The 16,051-nt window shown below is 41.0% G+C and overlaps 1 protein-coding gene across 8 annotated transcripts in view; it reads right to left on the bottom strand.

The window, feature by feature from the left end:
* LOC130368202 (uncharacterized) overlaps window positions 1-16,051 on the bottom strand; it is a 161,563-nt gene that overhangs the window by 69,008 nt on the left and 76,504 nt on the right. For 2 of the 8 annotated variants that reach the window (XM_056571539.1, XM_056571542.1), the window contains exons 2-4: window positions 13,452-13,553; window positions 9,492-9,558; window positions 4,085-4,137 (exon numbers count right to left, since the gene is read on the bottom strand). In XM_056571539.1, coding sequence (XP_056427514.1) covers window positions 4,085-4,137; window positions 9,492-9,558; window positions 13,452-13,553 — 222 coding nt within the window. Of the gene's footprint in view, window positions 1-4,084; window positions 4,138-9,491; window positions 9,559-13,451; window positions 13,554-16,051 lie in introns of those variants that run through there. The other 6 variants (XM_056571579.1, XM_056571570.1, XM_056571540.1 and 3 more) reach the window with 5 other exon arrangements.

Below are 16,051 nucleotides of genomic sequence, written 5' to 3'. Positions count from 1 at the left end.
AATAGTATTCCATGTGGGGGGGTTTACTGCTGTTCTGGCACCATAGTGGCTTCCTAAATGTGACATACCCCCCAAAAACCATTTCAGAAAAACTCACTCTCCAAAATCCCATTGTCGCTTCTTCCCTTCTGAGCCTTGTAGTGCACCCACAGAGCACTTGACATCCACATACGAGGTATTTCCTTACTCCAGAGAAACTGGGTTACAAATTTTGTGGGGCTTTCTCCTTTTACCCCTTGTAAAATTTCAAAAACTGGGTCTACAAGAACAAGCGGGTGTAAAAAAATGAAGATTTTGAATTTTCTCCTTTACATTGCTGCTATTCCTGTGAAACACCTAAAGAGTTAACACACTTTCTGAATGTCATTTTGAATACTTTGGGGGGTGCAGTTTTTATAATGGGGTCATTTATGGGGTATATCTAATAAGAAGACCCCTCAAATCCACTTTAAAACTGAACTGGTCTCTGAAAAATTCTGCCACGCTGAGCCAAAGAGGCAAGGCCCGCCGCCAGACAGGCCGAAAGAAGACCCTGGGACGACCAGGAAGAAGAGAGAAAAAAAAATGTTCTTCCCCAGGAGCGCCAAGAATGGGGATACGCCAGTCAGATGCCTACCACACTGAATGAGAGGTTCCACAGAAGAGGACCCAAGAGGGTGGAGGAGGGAGTAACTGGAAGGGACATCAGCTGGAGAAAGGCCCCAGGGAAAGGCAGGTGGGAGCAAATTGACCCCCACCTCCCTCAACTCACCCAAGTATGAAGCCCTAGGAGGGGAGAAGTGACCCATACTTACCTACAGCTGTAGGTATACTCACCTTGAAGTCTTCAGCCAGCTTATGGTCTTGCTGCATCAAGCCTGGCAAAAGCGAGGCGAGCAGGGGCAGGTATAGATCAGGAGAGGCTTAGGAGCCATGGATGGTATCTCTGTCTCCCTGAGCCTGTAGAAAATAGAAGAGGGAATAAATTCTAACTAAACAATCTAACTGGAAAATAATAAAGAAAATACTAGGTCTGGGGAGCTCCAGACCTGTGTCTGCCTCCTGCCGACACTAAGCTAAAACTGATTAGCTCATTGTCAGTGGGCGGGTATATCCTGCCAGGGAGGAGCAGACTTCTTTGTTTCCTTAGTGTCAGCCTCTAGTGGCCAAAGCATATATCCCATAGTCTGTGTCCCCCAATGAAGCGACCGAGAAGTTATGGCTCACAGAATACGTCGACTTACAAACTTGATTTTTTATTTTTTTTTATCTATATCACCTCATAAAAAATTTAATTTTGATCAGTGTCACATCTACCCAGAATAGTACCAATGATAGCATCAACTTGTCACCCAAAAATATTTTTGCACCCCAAATCCTCTGCAACTAAACTGAAAGGAAGCACTTATCACACTTTATCTTTATTCTGTAGGTCCATACAATAAAAATGATACCCTACTTATAAGGTTTGATTTTTTTATTACTTCAGAATAAAATCTTAACTACATGCAGGAAAATGTATACGTTTAAAATTGTCCTTTTCTGACCCCCTATAACTTTTTTGTTCCATGTCATTTTTTCACCGTGATCTGAAGTTTTAATCGATACCCCTTTTGTTTTGATCGGACTTTTTGATCGCTTTTTATTTATTTTTTTATGTTATAAAAAGTGACCAAACATACATTATTTTGGACTCTGGAATTTTTTTTTTTTTTTTGCGCGTACGCCATTGACCGTGCAGTTTAATTAACGATATATTTTTATAGTTCGGACATTCAGGCACACGGTGATATCACATGTTTATTTTTATTTACACAGTTTTTTTTTTATGGGAAAAGTGTTCCCATAGGGGGCTATAACACTGCACACACTGATATTTTACACAGATCACTTCAAAGCCATAGCTTTGCATTTATCAGTGTTATCGGCGGTTGATTGCTCAAGCCTGGATTTCAGGCTTGCAGCAATCAATCGCCCGTTTGGATGCTCAGGAGGCAGGTAAGCCACACTCCTTATGCGTCCTAGCTGAGCGGGACATCGTGATTTTATCACGATGCCCCGATCAACCCAACTGAGCTGCCGGGATGCTTTTACTTTCACTTTTAGACGCGGCAATCAACTTTGATCGCTGCGTCTAAAGAGTTGAAGTCCAGCATTAGCCACGGGTCATGCGGGTATGATGCGAGCTTCGCTCCTGAGCTCACTTCATAACCCTCCCATCCCACGGCGACGGGTACACCCGTGGTTTTGCAGCAAGGGGTTAAAATTTAGTGATTTATGGGGGTAGCTAACATTCAGGCCCCTCAATTCAACATCAGAACTCACTTGATCACTGGAAAAAAAAAAAAAAAAAAATCAGATTTAGAAATTTTCTTGAAAATCTGGAAAATTGCTGCTAAACTTCTAAACCTTCTAACAGTCTAAAAAAGTTAAAGAATGTTTATCAAATGATGGGAGCATAAAGAAGACATACTGTAGATGTGAATTATGTATTAATTTGGTGCCGCATGACTATGAGCAGAAAATGTAAAATCGAGAAAAACTAAATATTTTTTTTTATTATTAATTTTATTTTTCACAAAAACCACTAATTATATGAATCAAAATTTACCACTAATGTAAAGAACAATATGTCACACATGTCAGATTTTAAAAATTTGCCTTGGTCATTAAGGTCAAAACAGGCTAATGAGTAAAGGGGTTACATGTAGTAGTAATGGATTAATAATTAGAGATTTGTCACCCCACCTAACGAGTCCCAAATATACCAAAGCCCAGACCTGTTACACAAAAGCAGAGGACGATCCATACAAAGTGGAGTACTAAAAGTGAACCTGTTAGATCCCCCCCACCCAAAAAAAGAAAAAAACTGTTAAACATTACTCAGTACTTCATCCTGATCATGTACATCTATATTTCTCTAATAATTACCTTTATTTACTTGCCATCATTGCTCAGTGAGGTTTCTGTCCATATGCAGAGGCATGGGGTATGTCTCTCTCTTCTCCTCACTGTGATGACTACTCCCCCTCCCTCACTTAACTCTTAATCACAGAGGGCCAGGAGCAAGCAGAGCAGCTCTGGACATGCCTGCAGCCCTGTCAATCACTCATGGTGTCCATGACGTGTAGATGATCACTGGACACCGCAGGACTGGTATGTGTCCCAGGAGGCAGGGGGACCCCTAGTGGCCACTTTAACGTTTTTTTTCAGTATAAAATACAGAACATTTTCTGATTAAAGCAATTGCAAACATTGTTTTTTTTCATGCTTTATAAACACATCAGAAGTTAATGTATCTGATAAAGCACATTAATAAAAAAAAAAAAAATATGTACGAGCACCATTTAATACATTTTGTGCGTATACACATTTTACAAAAAAAAAAAAGGTATAAAAAACATTCACCTCTCTACCCATAGATAAATTCCCCCCTATGCCTTTTTTTTTTTTCACACATCAGAATTTGCAGTTCAATCACCATTGTAGTTTAAATTGAAATTACTAAAATATATTTATATAGAATTTATATCTCTTGCTGCAACTTAGTTTTTTTCTATTTTGTTGAACTGTTTTCCTTTTTCATTTTATACGGCACTATGTTGCTCTTAAGAGTACTTTAAAGAGTTACTGTTTTTTAACTGTCGATTAGATATGTGAAAAGTTGTTGAACGCACTGGGTCTCACCCCTGAGACCCACTACAATTGTGAGTTATTAGCTGGGGAAGTGGCGTCTATGCAGAGAAATGTATGGATCTCTGTTCCGGTGGGATCATCAACTTCTGACATGTCTGATAAACATGTCAGAAATTGTATTAAATTGACAATAAGGCTTGAATGACACATTTCATCATGTGAAGGCGATGGTTTCCAACAGATGCTAGACAAGGACTATAGTACTTTTAATTCTTGATGAACTTTCACACCTGTAGAAGGCCACAAAGGACTCCATATTGTTTATCTTTAAATCATACTATTGCCATGTATATATCCAGTTTGTTTTTTATATTTCATAAAAAAAATAATTATGTTTTAAAAACACAAATAACACTGTTTCTAGTAGTAGTGAGAAATAAGTAGAACGTTTGTCTGCTATTATTTTTACTTGAGATGAAGCCTCTACACAGCTTACTTCTGACAAGTTCCATAGATGTCGATCTGGAATAAAAATGCATATGAATTAGACCTATTTAGTATTAATATCATATCCATTTCCTTTCAGAAAACCAATTCATTTTTCCCTCCCACTGGAAGTTGCAGTACCCTCCATTATTTTCCCTGTCCCTTCTCTGGCCTGCCCCAAGATCAATGTCAGAGGGGGAGAGAGGGGACAGAACAACACAGGGCATATCACTAGCATCAATAACCTCTAGTTGGATATTGCTTAATATTACATATTGTTTAATTGGGCAGAACTTTTTTCTTGACTACCCTTTTTAAATGTAAAAGACAATAGGGGAAACATAACTGCCTTATATGTAGACCAGCTAAAACCAGGACAGACAAAAGAAACTACAAATGTACAACAGTGATGCCTGCATCAGGAGAGCTTCCAACGCATACTGCAAATCTATACATATGCATCAATACATCGAAATAACCTGTAGAAGGCCCACAAAACTAAATTTGGCCTCCATTCGGGTGGCTTATGTTAGAGTTTCCATTTATTTGCAGGCTAGAATGGCGTCAGCCTCTGTACTATTCCACAGAGCAGGATCTAATAAAGGATGAGGTTTGAGTTTTGTTTACAAGTATGAGGTTTGTTTACATCATGCTGCCTTGAGCTTAGCAATGCTACAGACAGAGGACAGACAATGAATAAAAAGCTTTTGCAGACTTGCTGTGTGGAAGGAGTCTGCTGGGTAGAGCAATGTTCTGCAGCAGTTTTGGGACTGGAAGTGGCAGGAGCGTAAGGCTGGGTTCACACTACGTTTTGTAACTATGGTTCCTGTATACGGCTGGGAGGAGGGGGGTGCGAGGCTTAATCGCGGCACCCGTACTCAGCCGTATAGGGGAACCGTATTTAATGCATGTCAGAGCCGACCGGAGTGAACCGCAGCCTATGGTCGGCTGCTTTTTCGGACGTATGCGGTTTCCCGACCGTAGGCAAAAACACGGTCGACCACGTTTTTGCCTGCAGTCAGGAAACCGCATACGGACGAAAACGCAGCCGACCGGAGGCTGTGGTTCACTCAGGTCGGCTCATAGACATGCATTAAATAAGGTTCCCCTATAAGGCTGAGTGCGGGCGCCGCGATTAAGTCCCGCCCATCCCCCTCCCAGCCGTATACGGGAAACGTAGTTACAAAAAGTAGTGTGAACGAGCTGTGATAAAGAGCTGAGGGAAATCTTCATCTACTGGGAATTGTAGTACAGAGCAACTGCCCAACCAGGAAGCACAATGATTATATGACACAGGAAGTATCCAACAGACACAAAATGCTGTGATATATGCTACTGCAGCATTTGTAATATATATAAAAAAAATTATATTATAATTATATTATAATTATATTATATTATATTATAATTATATTATATTATAATTATATTATATTATAATTATATTATATTATAATTATATTATATTATAATTATATTATATTATAATTATATTATATATTATATTATATATTATATATTATATATTATATATTATATATTATATTATATTATATTATATATTATATTATATATTATATATTATATATTATATTAAATATAATATAATATAATATATAATATAATATATAATATAATATAATATATAATATAATATATAATATATAATATAATATATAATATATAATATAATATATAATATAATATATAATATAATATATAATATAATATATAATATAATATATAATATAATATATAATATATAATATAATATATAATATATAATATATAATATATAATATATAATATATAATATATAATATATAATATATAATATATATATATACATATATACATATACACCTGACATCTAGGAATATGATACTGGCGCTCAAAGTCCTATAAATATATGCACACTAATGATATAAACAATACATGAGGTTTAAATTCATGCATAAAATGTGAATTGACTGCATATAAAATCAAAGGATAACATTTATACCCCTTAAAGGGGTATTCCAGGAGTTTTTTTTATTTGACTATGCTACAGGGGCTGTAAACTTAGTGTAGTTCATAATATAGTGTCTTTACCTGTGTGTGACGGTTTTCTCACAATTATGTGATTTTCACCCCAATAAAGGAGATTTTTTAGACTTCCCGTAAAATCTCTCTCTCGAAGGATCCATTGGGGGACACAGACTCTGGGTATATGCTGCTGTCTCTAGGAGGCTTGACACTATGGTAACCAAAAAGTCGGCTCCTCCCAGCAGGATATACCCACCTCCAGGCCACTGAGCAATTCAGTTTAGTCTCAGAGCAATAGAAGGAGACAGACAGGTCAAAGGAAAATAAAACATGAACTGTCCGAGAACCAGAAGAAACAATAACTGAACACTCCCTCGGACAGATTACCAAAAAGGAACCCCAGAAAAAGGGCGGGAGCTGTGTCCTCCAATGGATCCTTAGAGAAACGGAGATTTTTCCGTTAAATCTCTTTCTCGATCGGCTCCATTGGGGGACACAAACTCTGGGACGTACCAAAGCCGTCCCTTGGATGGGCAGAGGAAAAAAGGTCAGGCAGTCGGCTGTACCACCGCCGCCTACAACACCTTACGGCCCAGACTAGAATCAGCTGATGCAAAAGTATGAACCAGGTAGAACCTAGAAAAAGTGTGCAAAGATGACCAGGTGGCCACTTTACAGATCTGCAAGGCCGAGGCCATGTTTCGGAGAGCCCAGGATGCTCCCACAGAGCGGATGGAATGAGCCAAAACCCTGAACTCCCCTTGCAGCGGTAAGCTTCCGAAATAGCACATCAGGCACACCGAGAAACGGTAGCCTTAGAAGCAGGCTGTCCCTTACGACAGCCTTCTGTAAGGACGAAAAAAGAATTGCACTGACGAAAGGAAGAGGTGACGAAAGATAAGTCCGAACAGTTCGTACCACATCCAATTTGTGGAGCAGGCGCTCCCTGGGATGAGAAGGAGCAGGACATAAGGACGGAAGGACGATGTCCTCATTGAGATGAAAAGACGAAACAACTTTATGCAAGAAAGACGGATCTGGTCGGAAAACAACCTTGCCCTGATGAACTATCAGTAAAGGAGAACGGCAGGAAAGATCTACCAGTTCAGATACTCTCCTAATGGAGGTAATAGCTATAAGAAAAGACACCTTCCAGGATAGGAGGCGAAGGGGAACCTTCCCAAGAGGCTCAAAGGGTGCGTCCTGAAGAGCGCCTAGAACTAAGTTCAAGTCCCAAGGGGGAGAAGGGGATCGGTAAGGGGGGAGGGGGGGGCAGCATATGCCACGCCCTGAAGGAAGGTCCGGACATGTGAAATGGAAGCGACCTCCCAACCGAGAAAAAGCTGCGGGTGGGGGCATCCCTTCATGCAGAAGTGGATTTGCGGTTGCCCAATTTGGCCGCAAAAAACGGTCGGGACGGTTGTTGTCCGACTTCCACGAGGGACACGCCTTGAAAAAGGGGACCTTCTTGTCCCGTGGAGGCGCCTGGCTGGACCCTTTAGAAGGGCCAGACGTCCGAAAGGAAGAAGACTTCCTGCGGAAGGAAGTACTAGACTTGTTTTGAGGTAATAAAGAGCTCTTGCCCCCTGTCGCCTCAGAGATAATCTCATCCAGGCGCTTGCCAAAAAGTCGGGAACCAGTAAAAGGGATCTCTGTGAGACTTCTTAGATGCAGCATCCGCGTTCCAAGTTTTAAGCCAAATGGAACGACGGAGGGCCACTAGATTACCGGTGGCAAAGGCAGCACAGCGAGCTGAGTGCAAGGAAGCAGAACACAGGAAATCTCCAGCTTTGGAACATTGGAGGGCCAAGAGCAGACAGTTCTTCCGGGGGAGAACCTGAAAGAATGCCCTGAGTTGGGAATGCCAAATCGAGAGGGCCTTAGACACCCAGGTGGAGGCGAAGGCAGGAAGCAGGGAAGAACCCGCTGCTTCAAAGGCATACTTCACTAACAACTCAACCTTTTTGTCTGCAGGATCCTTGAAGGCAGCTGCATCCGCCAGCAGCAAAGTAGTAGCTTTAGAGAGGCGGGAAACCGGAGGATCCACAGACGCAGAGGAAGTCACTTTGGAGACTTGGCGAAAGGATATCGCGCTTTTACTTTCTTCAGTCCCTGAAACTACTTCTCAGGGTGCTCCCAGGCAGATTCTAGAATGGCCTCAAATTCAGCGTGAGAGCTGAATACTTTGGGTGCCGGTCAGGCACGATGAAAGGATACTTCTGGGTCTTCTTCAATGGGTGGAGGGATCAATCTGCAACTAATGCAACAGCTGTAGGCATCCTGATTCAAGACCACAGGTCTGCAGCTCATTTATTTCAATGGGTGGGGTAGCTGATGTGTGGGAAGGAGGAAAATGGTATCATGGAATTTGTAGGCAAACAAGAAAACTGAAAACAGGAAATACAAGTTCACAGAAAGCTAGCCAGTGTGTTCTGGTAATCTCACAGCATAGCCATTTAGCCCAAGACAAGCGCAAATCCTTCCTAAGCATGTCCATTACTGTCTGCCAGGTATGTACTAAAATCACCTTATGCTGGATAACCCCTTTAAAGGACTCAGGAGGAATAAACGAAAGTGGAAAAACCCTAACTTTCTAAAAATCAACGCTTTTAGTTTTCTACCTACACACCCATATTAGGGCTTGTTTTGTGCACTACCAATTTTATTTCGGAATGACATCAGTCATTTTACCAAAAAAAATCATCAGTGAAACAAAAAATAAAAAAAATGGCAGATACTTGCAAATAATTCTTGTAATAAAGCAAGTACTACTGGTGATAGCTAGATATCCTGCCTGTTCTTCTGGTTTCAGACACAGTCTTGTAAATAGAAGTTGTATGGTACTTTGTACCGCTCACACTTCCTGCATACGCGAGTCCTCGTTTGTTGGTTCTTGCACTGAGGGGCTACAAGCGGACACTTCTGCGAGCCGTCACTGTGTGTAGACCTAGATGTGTTGAGTAGGGGTTCTTGCGGAGTCCCCTAGGGAGAGGACACAGAGGAAAGATGCAGTGTAGGTGGATCAGCATGTGGCGGCATTTGCCTCATACAGGAGTTGCACACCAAGTGCATGGAGTTTAAAATTTAGGTGCAGAAATTGGAGGATCCGATCTTGGAACATATAAATAGATGTGGTAATCCCATAAAATAGTGTCTCTAAACGCGTTTCAGAGAATCCATAGGCTCCTTCAGTAAAGTGGATATATTGAATAGTGAGATTTAGTATGCTATCAATTCACATTTTATCCATAAATCTCATTATTTATATCATCATTGTGCATATTGCAGTTGATGGAATATTTACTAAGTATGAAAATAGTAATAAAAGTCACTCTAGTCAACTATAAAAGGATGAAACCTCTTACCTTCTGGAGTGTCATATACAAAGTCTTCAAGATCTAACAGAATGTCACTTAGAACATGTCGCTCATACTAAATTTAGGAAAAAAGAATGTGTTAATATGGTGAGCCAGTCTTAAAACAGACACAATGAAACACTCCTCTCATACGTATAAAAAAAATGTAATAAAGAGCCTTGAATATTCCAGCATAGGAATTATTTATCTAAAGATGATGCACAACATGAAGGTATGCTTAATGCTTTACTAGCTCAAAGGGGTACTCCACTCCGGTGGAATTATTATTATTTTTTTAATCAACTGGTGCCAGAAAATTAAACCGATTTGTAAATTACTTCTTAATCCTTCCAGTACTTATTAGCAGCTGTATACTACAGAGAAAATTATTTTCTTTTTGGATTTCTTTCACGACCACAGCTCTCTGCTGACACCCCCTGTCCATTTTAGGAATTGTCCAGAGCAGCATATATTTGCTATGGGGATTTTCTCCTGCTCTGGACAGTTCCTGACATGGACAGAGGTGTCAGCAGAGAGTACTGTGGTCGTTACACTCAAGAAGTCCAAAATGAAAAGAACTTCCTCTGTAGTATACAGCCGCAAAAGTACTGGAAGGATTAAGATTTTTGTGCTGCCTTTGCAATGTAATTTACATGCTTGGCACTCAGCAGGGTCCGTTCCTTTAAGACCCTCCATTTTCTTGAAGCCTAGAGGCGGGCCTTCTCTCTAAAGCCTAGGGCTAGCCCAGACACGTCTCATTCATTCCAGCTCCAGCTACCACAGTGACCAGATCCACAGGACTTCTTAACCCCTTAAGGACGCAGGACGTAAATGTACGTCCTGGTGAGGTGGTACTTAACGCACCAGGACGTACATTTACGTCCTAAGCATAACCGCGGGCATCGGAGCGATGCCCGTGTCATGCGCGGCTGATCCCGGCTGCTGATCGCAGCCAGGGACCCGCCGGCAATGGCCGATGCCCGCGATCTCGCGGGCGTCCGCCATTAACCCCTCAGGTGCCGGGATCAATACAGATCCCGGCATCTGCGGCGGTTCGAGATTTAAATGAACGATCGGATCGCCCGCAGCGCTGCTGCGGGGATCCGATCATTCAGAACGCCGGATGGAGGTCCCCTCTCCTTCCTCCGTCCGGCGTCTCCTGCTCTGGTCTGTGATCGAGCAGACCAGAGCAGGAGATGACCGATAATACTGATCTGTTCTATGTCCTATACATAGAACAGATCAGTATTAGCAATCATGGTATTGCTATGAATAGTCCCCTATGGGGACTATTCAAGTGTAAAAAAAAAATGTAAAAAAATGTAAAAGTAAAAAAAAAAAGTGAAAAATCCCCTCCCCCAATAAAAAAGTAAAACGTCCGTTTTTTCCTATTTTACCCCCAAAAAGCGTAAAAAACATTTTTTATAGACATATTTGGTATCGCCGCGTGCGTAAATGTCCGATCTATTAAAATAAAATGTTAATGATCCCGTACGGTGAACGGCGTGAACGGAAAAAAAGAAAAAAAAAAGTCCAAAATTCCTACTTTTTTAATACATTTTATTAAAAAAAAAAATTATAAAAAAAATGTATTATAAGTTTTTTATATGCAAATGTGGTATCAAAAAAAAGTACAGATCATGGCGCAAAAAATGAGCCCCCATACCGCCACTTATACGGAAAAATAAAAAAGTTAGAGGTCATCAAAATAAAGGGATTATAAACGTACTAATTTGGTTAAAAAGTTTGTGATTTTTTTTTTTTAAGCGCAACAATAATATAAAAGTATATAATAATGGGTATCATTTTAATCGTATTGACCCTCAGAATAAAGAACGTTATTTTTACCATAAATTGTACGGCGTGAAAACAAAACCTTCCAAAATTAGCAAAATTGCGTTTTTCGTTTTTATTTCCCCACAAAAATAGTGTTTTTTGGTTGCGCCATACATTTTATGATATAATGAGTTATGTAATTACAAAGGACAACTGGTCGCGCAAAAAACAAGCCCTCATACTAGTCTGTGGATGAAAATATAAAAGAGTTATGATTTTTAGACGGCGAGGAGGAAAAAATGAAAAACGTAAAAATTAAATTGTCTGATTCCTTAAGGCCAAAATGGGCTGAGTCCTTAAGGGGTTAAAGGGGTACTCCGGTGAAAACTTTTCTTTTAAATCAACTGGTGGCAGAAAGTTAAACATATCTGTAAATTACTTCTATTAAAAAATCTTAATCCTTTCAGTACTTATTAGCTGCTGAATGCTACAGAGTAAATTCCTTTCTTTTTGTAACACTGATGACATCACGAGCACAGTGCTCTCTGCTGATATCTCTGTCCATTTTAGCAACCATGCATAGCAGATGTATGCTAAGGGCAGCATTGTGGCTCAGTGGTTAGCACTGCTGCCTTGCAGTGCTGGGGACTTGGGTTCAAATCCCATTAAGGACAATAAATAAAGCGTTGTTATTATTATTATAATAACATCAGCAGAGAGAACTGTGCTCGTGATGTCATCAGAGAGCATTCCAAAAAGAAAAGAATTTCCTCTGTAGTATTCAGCAGCTAATAAGTACAGGAAGGATTAAGATTTGTTAATAGAAGTAATTTACAAATATGTTTCACTTTCTGCCACCAGTTGATTTAAAAGAAAAAAGGTTTTCACCGGAGTACCCCTTTAAAGCTAATACAGACTGCAAATCTGATAAATACCAAAGCCTGTGAGTACGGAATTGTTCGTTAGCCTGTGTAGAGAGATGCTCGGCATTTCTAGATAGAGAATGTGTTTTCAGTGTGTAGTAAGTGAGCACATGTTAGACTATCTATGTATTAGCTATGCATAATGTAAGGCACTTGAATAGCCATGCTTATATTTGTCTTTCATATATTTGTTTTACAGTTTTACCATGTTCATTATATCTCAGTAAAGATTACATCAGTTAAGCAACCAGCGTGTCTTTCCTTGAGATTCGGTATAAACTTGATGTGAAGCTGTGTCAACGAGACAGCGGAGACAATTTTTTTAAGAGAAGTAATTTAATTTAAAATAAATCGGTTTAACTTTCTGACACCAGTTGATCTAAAAAACTTAAATAAAAGGTTTCCCACTGGAGTACCCCTTTAAGTGGATTATCCGGCAATAAAAACCTAACAATTCATTCCCTATCCACAGAGGATAAGTGTCTAATCGAAGGGGGCCCAACCACTGGGACTCCCCCAATCTCCTGGATGGGACCCAGCTCTCGCTGCTCAATTCAGTCAGCTACATCACGTGGATAGTTTTTTCTTCATCTGTTAACACCTTTAATATGCAAGCGCCTATGTGACATCATTTAGAGAAGTACTCTGGGATTGAACCTTATCCCTAAAATAGGAGATACATTTTTCTGATTGCAGGGGGTTCGACTTCTCGGTGCCCCCTGCGATCTCCCACATGTCTTCCCAGCTCTCCTCCTAAATGGAGCGTGTCAACCGCCGCACAAAGCTGTGACTGACACGCCCCTCCACGTATCTTTATGCGAGAGCCAGAGATACCCGAGTGCATGCACCATCTCTCCCATAGAGATGCATGGAGGGGTGCTTCATGCGGTGGTCGAGACGCTCTATTCAGGAGCAAGCAGGGGTGCCAGGCAGGAGTTTGCGGGGTCTCAGCGGTCGGACCCACCAATATCTGACATTTATTCCCTGTCTTTAGTTAGGGGATATATTTTTCTATCCCGGAGTACCCCTTTAAAGCCATTGAGCAGTCGTTAACTGTGGATAAGTGACAGAGTTTCAGAAAATACTTTATTCTGAGACCTTGCATTAATTTCTTTTGTTATGCTAGACTCCTGGAACTTCATGGATCACATTTTTTCTGTATCACTTCTGGAAAGGTCTAAAGTTTATTTTACAGTACGTGCATCTATTTAAGCCCATTTTAATTAAAACAATTTAAAAAAAATAAATGGTAAGATGTGGTTTTTGGTACCCGTTTGAAAAATGTCTTCATATATTCTTTATAATTCTGATCAACTTCATCATGAGAAGTTACAACAACGATTCCATCGTCACACTTTTCAGAGCCAGGAGGCTATAGCAAAGAAGAAAAAAAAGTCTAAATAAAGTGTGCATTATATAATATGCATAAGAAGAGACTTTTCACTAGGAAAAACTGTATTAACCCAACAGGAATACATAAGACCACTTACGATACTGTGCACAACTGTGTCCTGGAGAGCTCAACCAAATCTTCAGAGCTGTATGCTAATGCCCCATTAACTAGTCATTGGGGTGGGCAGCTTCCGAGAACTAGTCAGGGTCATCTCAAACTAGTCAGGCCACCTTGCTCCTAGCCTTCAGCATGGTCCTGGCTGTCTGTGACAGCCGGGATCATGCAAAATTACCGGGCGGTCGGGTCCCAGAGACCCGATCCGCCCGGTATCGCCGCAGATCGCAGGCACGATTTCCCCCGCGATTTGCGACGACCGCAGACATGGGGGGCCTAGATGGCCCCCCTCGGCATTTGCCCTGGATGCCTGCTGAAGCATTTCAGCAGGCATCCGGTTCAGAACTCTGCCCGGCGCGCGGCAGGGACCGGAATACGCCAGGACATCCTGGGTCCTTAAGGCCCAGGGTGCCAGGACGTCCGGGGTCCTTAAGGGGTTAAAGGAGAACTCCGGAATAGGAAAATCATCATCCATACTGCCGGCAGTAAAAAAATAAACAGGTACATACCTTCCATACCGACCACATGGAAGAGGATCGCGGCGGAGGCCGGAGCCAGTTACCGGAGGCACCGCGGGAACAAAAGAAAGGTATGTACCTGTTTAATGGGCACGTTTCATAGATAACATTTTGATTTTGTGATAGGGGACGAGGACCCAATACGACGAGTTCATTGCATCATTGAACTCCAATGCATTGGGCCTTTTCTTTACTTTTGAGGTCAATGAGACATCTCATCTCAAAATCCATTAAAAAAAATCAGGATGGGAGTTTGAAAATACAGATACATAGGAAATACACCGCTACCTATAGTCTCCTGAGGTGGGAAAGGTGCTACTCGGGACCCCTCAAGAGGGGTATCCCGAGGGGGCAGTATCTCCGCCTCAGGAGGAACTGCTCAGAGCATCAAGGACTTCATCCGAGAGGCTAAAAATCTTAAGTGTTGTTTTAACCTCTTAAGGACACAGCTCATTTTCACCTTAAGGACGCAGGCCTTTTTAGCAAATCTGACCACTGTCACTTTAAACATTAATAACTCTGGGATGCATTTACCTTTCATTCTGATTCAGAGATTGTTTTTTCGTGACATATTCTACTTTATGTTAAGGGTAAAATTTCGTCGATACTTGCATAATTTCTTGGTGAAAAAAATCCTAAATTTCATTTTTTTTAACTTTGAAACTCTCTGCTTATAAGGAAAATGGAAATCCCAAAAAAATGATATATTGATCACTATAGGCAGAGCGATCGGCACAGGTGTCTATGCATTCCCTCACAACGGCAATGTTCACAATAGAGGAGATGCAAAAAGAAGCGGAGGTACGGACCTGTATGCAGCGTGGTTCCGCCGGTACGGTGCTCAGTCCCAGGAACAAGCAGTAATGCAGATCAGACGACCGGGAAGAAGAGGACGGCACACAGCAGGTGGCGGTGAAACGAAAATCCTTTATTCGGAGCAAAGTGTCACAACGTGCGGGTTAAAAGCCCGTCAGCCAGCAGGAGGTTATAGCCATTTCATGCCTGTAAGGCGTTTATTCAGACCACTCCTACCTCACCTGCCAGGGCTGTTAAATACTCACACGCCCATGATGTAGGTGAGGTGAGGCGTTTACAAAAAAACAGTGATTAAAAACAAATTAAAACCACATATCAACTAATAGTAAACTATTAATGCGACGTGCAACTGCTTATCGGAGTTGTAGAAAGTAAATGTATACATCAGAGTACATTAAATAAATACGCTAAGATCCAACCTGTCATTCATTCCAAGCTCCCCTTCCGCATTGGTACGGAGGATCCACTTCGCCTCCCGCTGAAATAGGTATTTCCTTCTTTCGGTTGCGGGGTAACCCCGATTGCGCAAACGTTGTTTTAGTACAAGCGGCTGAACTAAAACAACGTTTGCGCAATCGGGGTTACCCCGCAACCGTTTTAGATATTGCTATGAAAAAAGCTGAGAAACTGTCACGTAGGGATCTACTCTGGAAAAAGAGAAAAGGTCAGACAAGTAAAACCACTAATGCAGGCCTCCAATTGTGTTCTGGTCAGGATTCACAAGAGTCTAGTGAGGCTTACAGATTCTCGTTCGCCTTTCAATTTAGTCCAGTAGCCTCAGAGATCAAAAAAATCTATTTTAAACAACTGGTTTTTGTTACAAGGCGACTCCGAATTAGCACCTTTTACAAAAAATAGGCCCCTCATAACTTTTAAAAGAGGGAAAAACCTTAGGGACGTTTTAGTTAAAAACAAGTTTTCAGAAAGAAACTTACAAAATTGGTTACCTAGCTCCATCTCCCATGGTAACCACCGTTGTGGTAATTGTAATTGGTGTAATTTTATCTGAACTGATAAACATTTAACATT

This window comes from Hyla sarda, chromosome 1 (assembly GCF_029499605.1).
Source record: "Hyla sarda isolate aHylSar1 chromosome 1, aHylSar1.hap1, whole genome shotgun sequence".
In the NCBI taxonomy this organism is placed as follows: Eukaryota; Metazoa; Chordata; class Amphibia; order Anura; family Hylidae; genus Hyla; species Hyla sarda.
The sequence above is the reverse complement of the archived record's forward strand: the minus strand, read 5'-3'. Positions and strand labels throughout refer to the sequence as shown.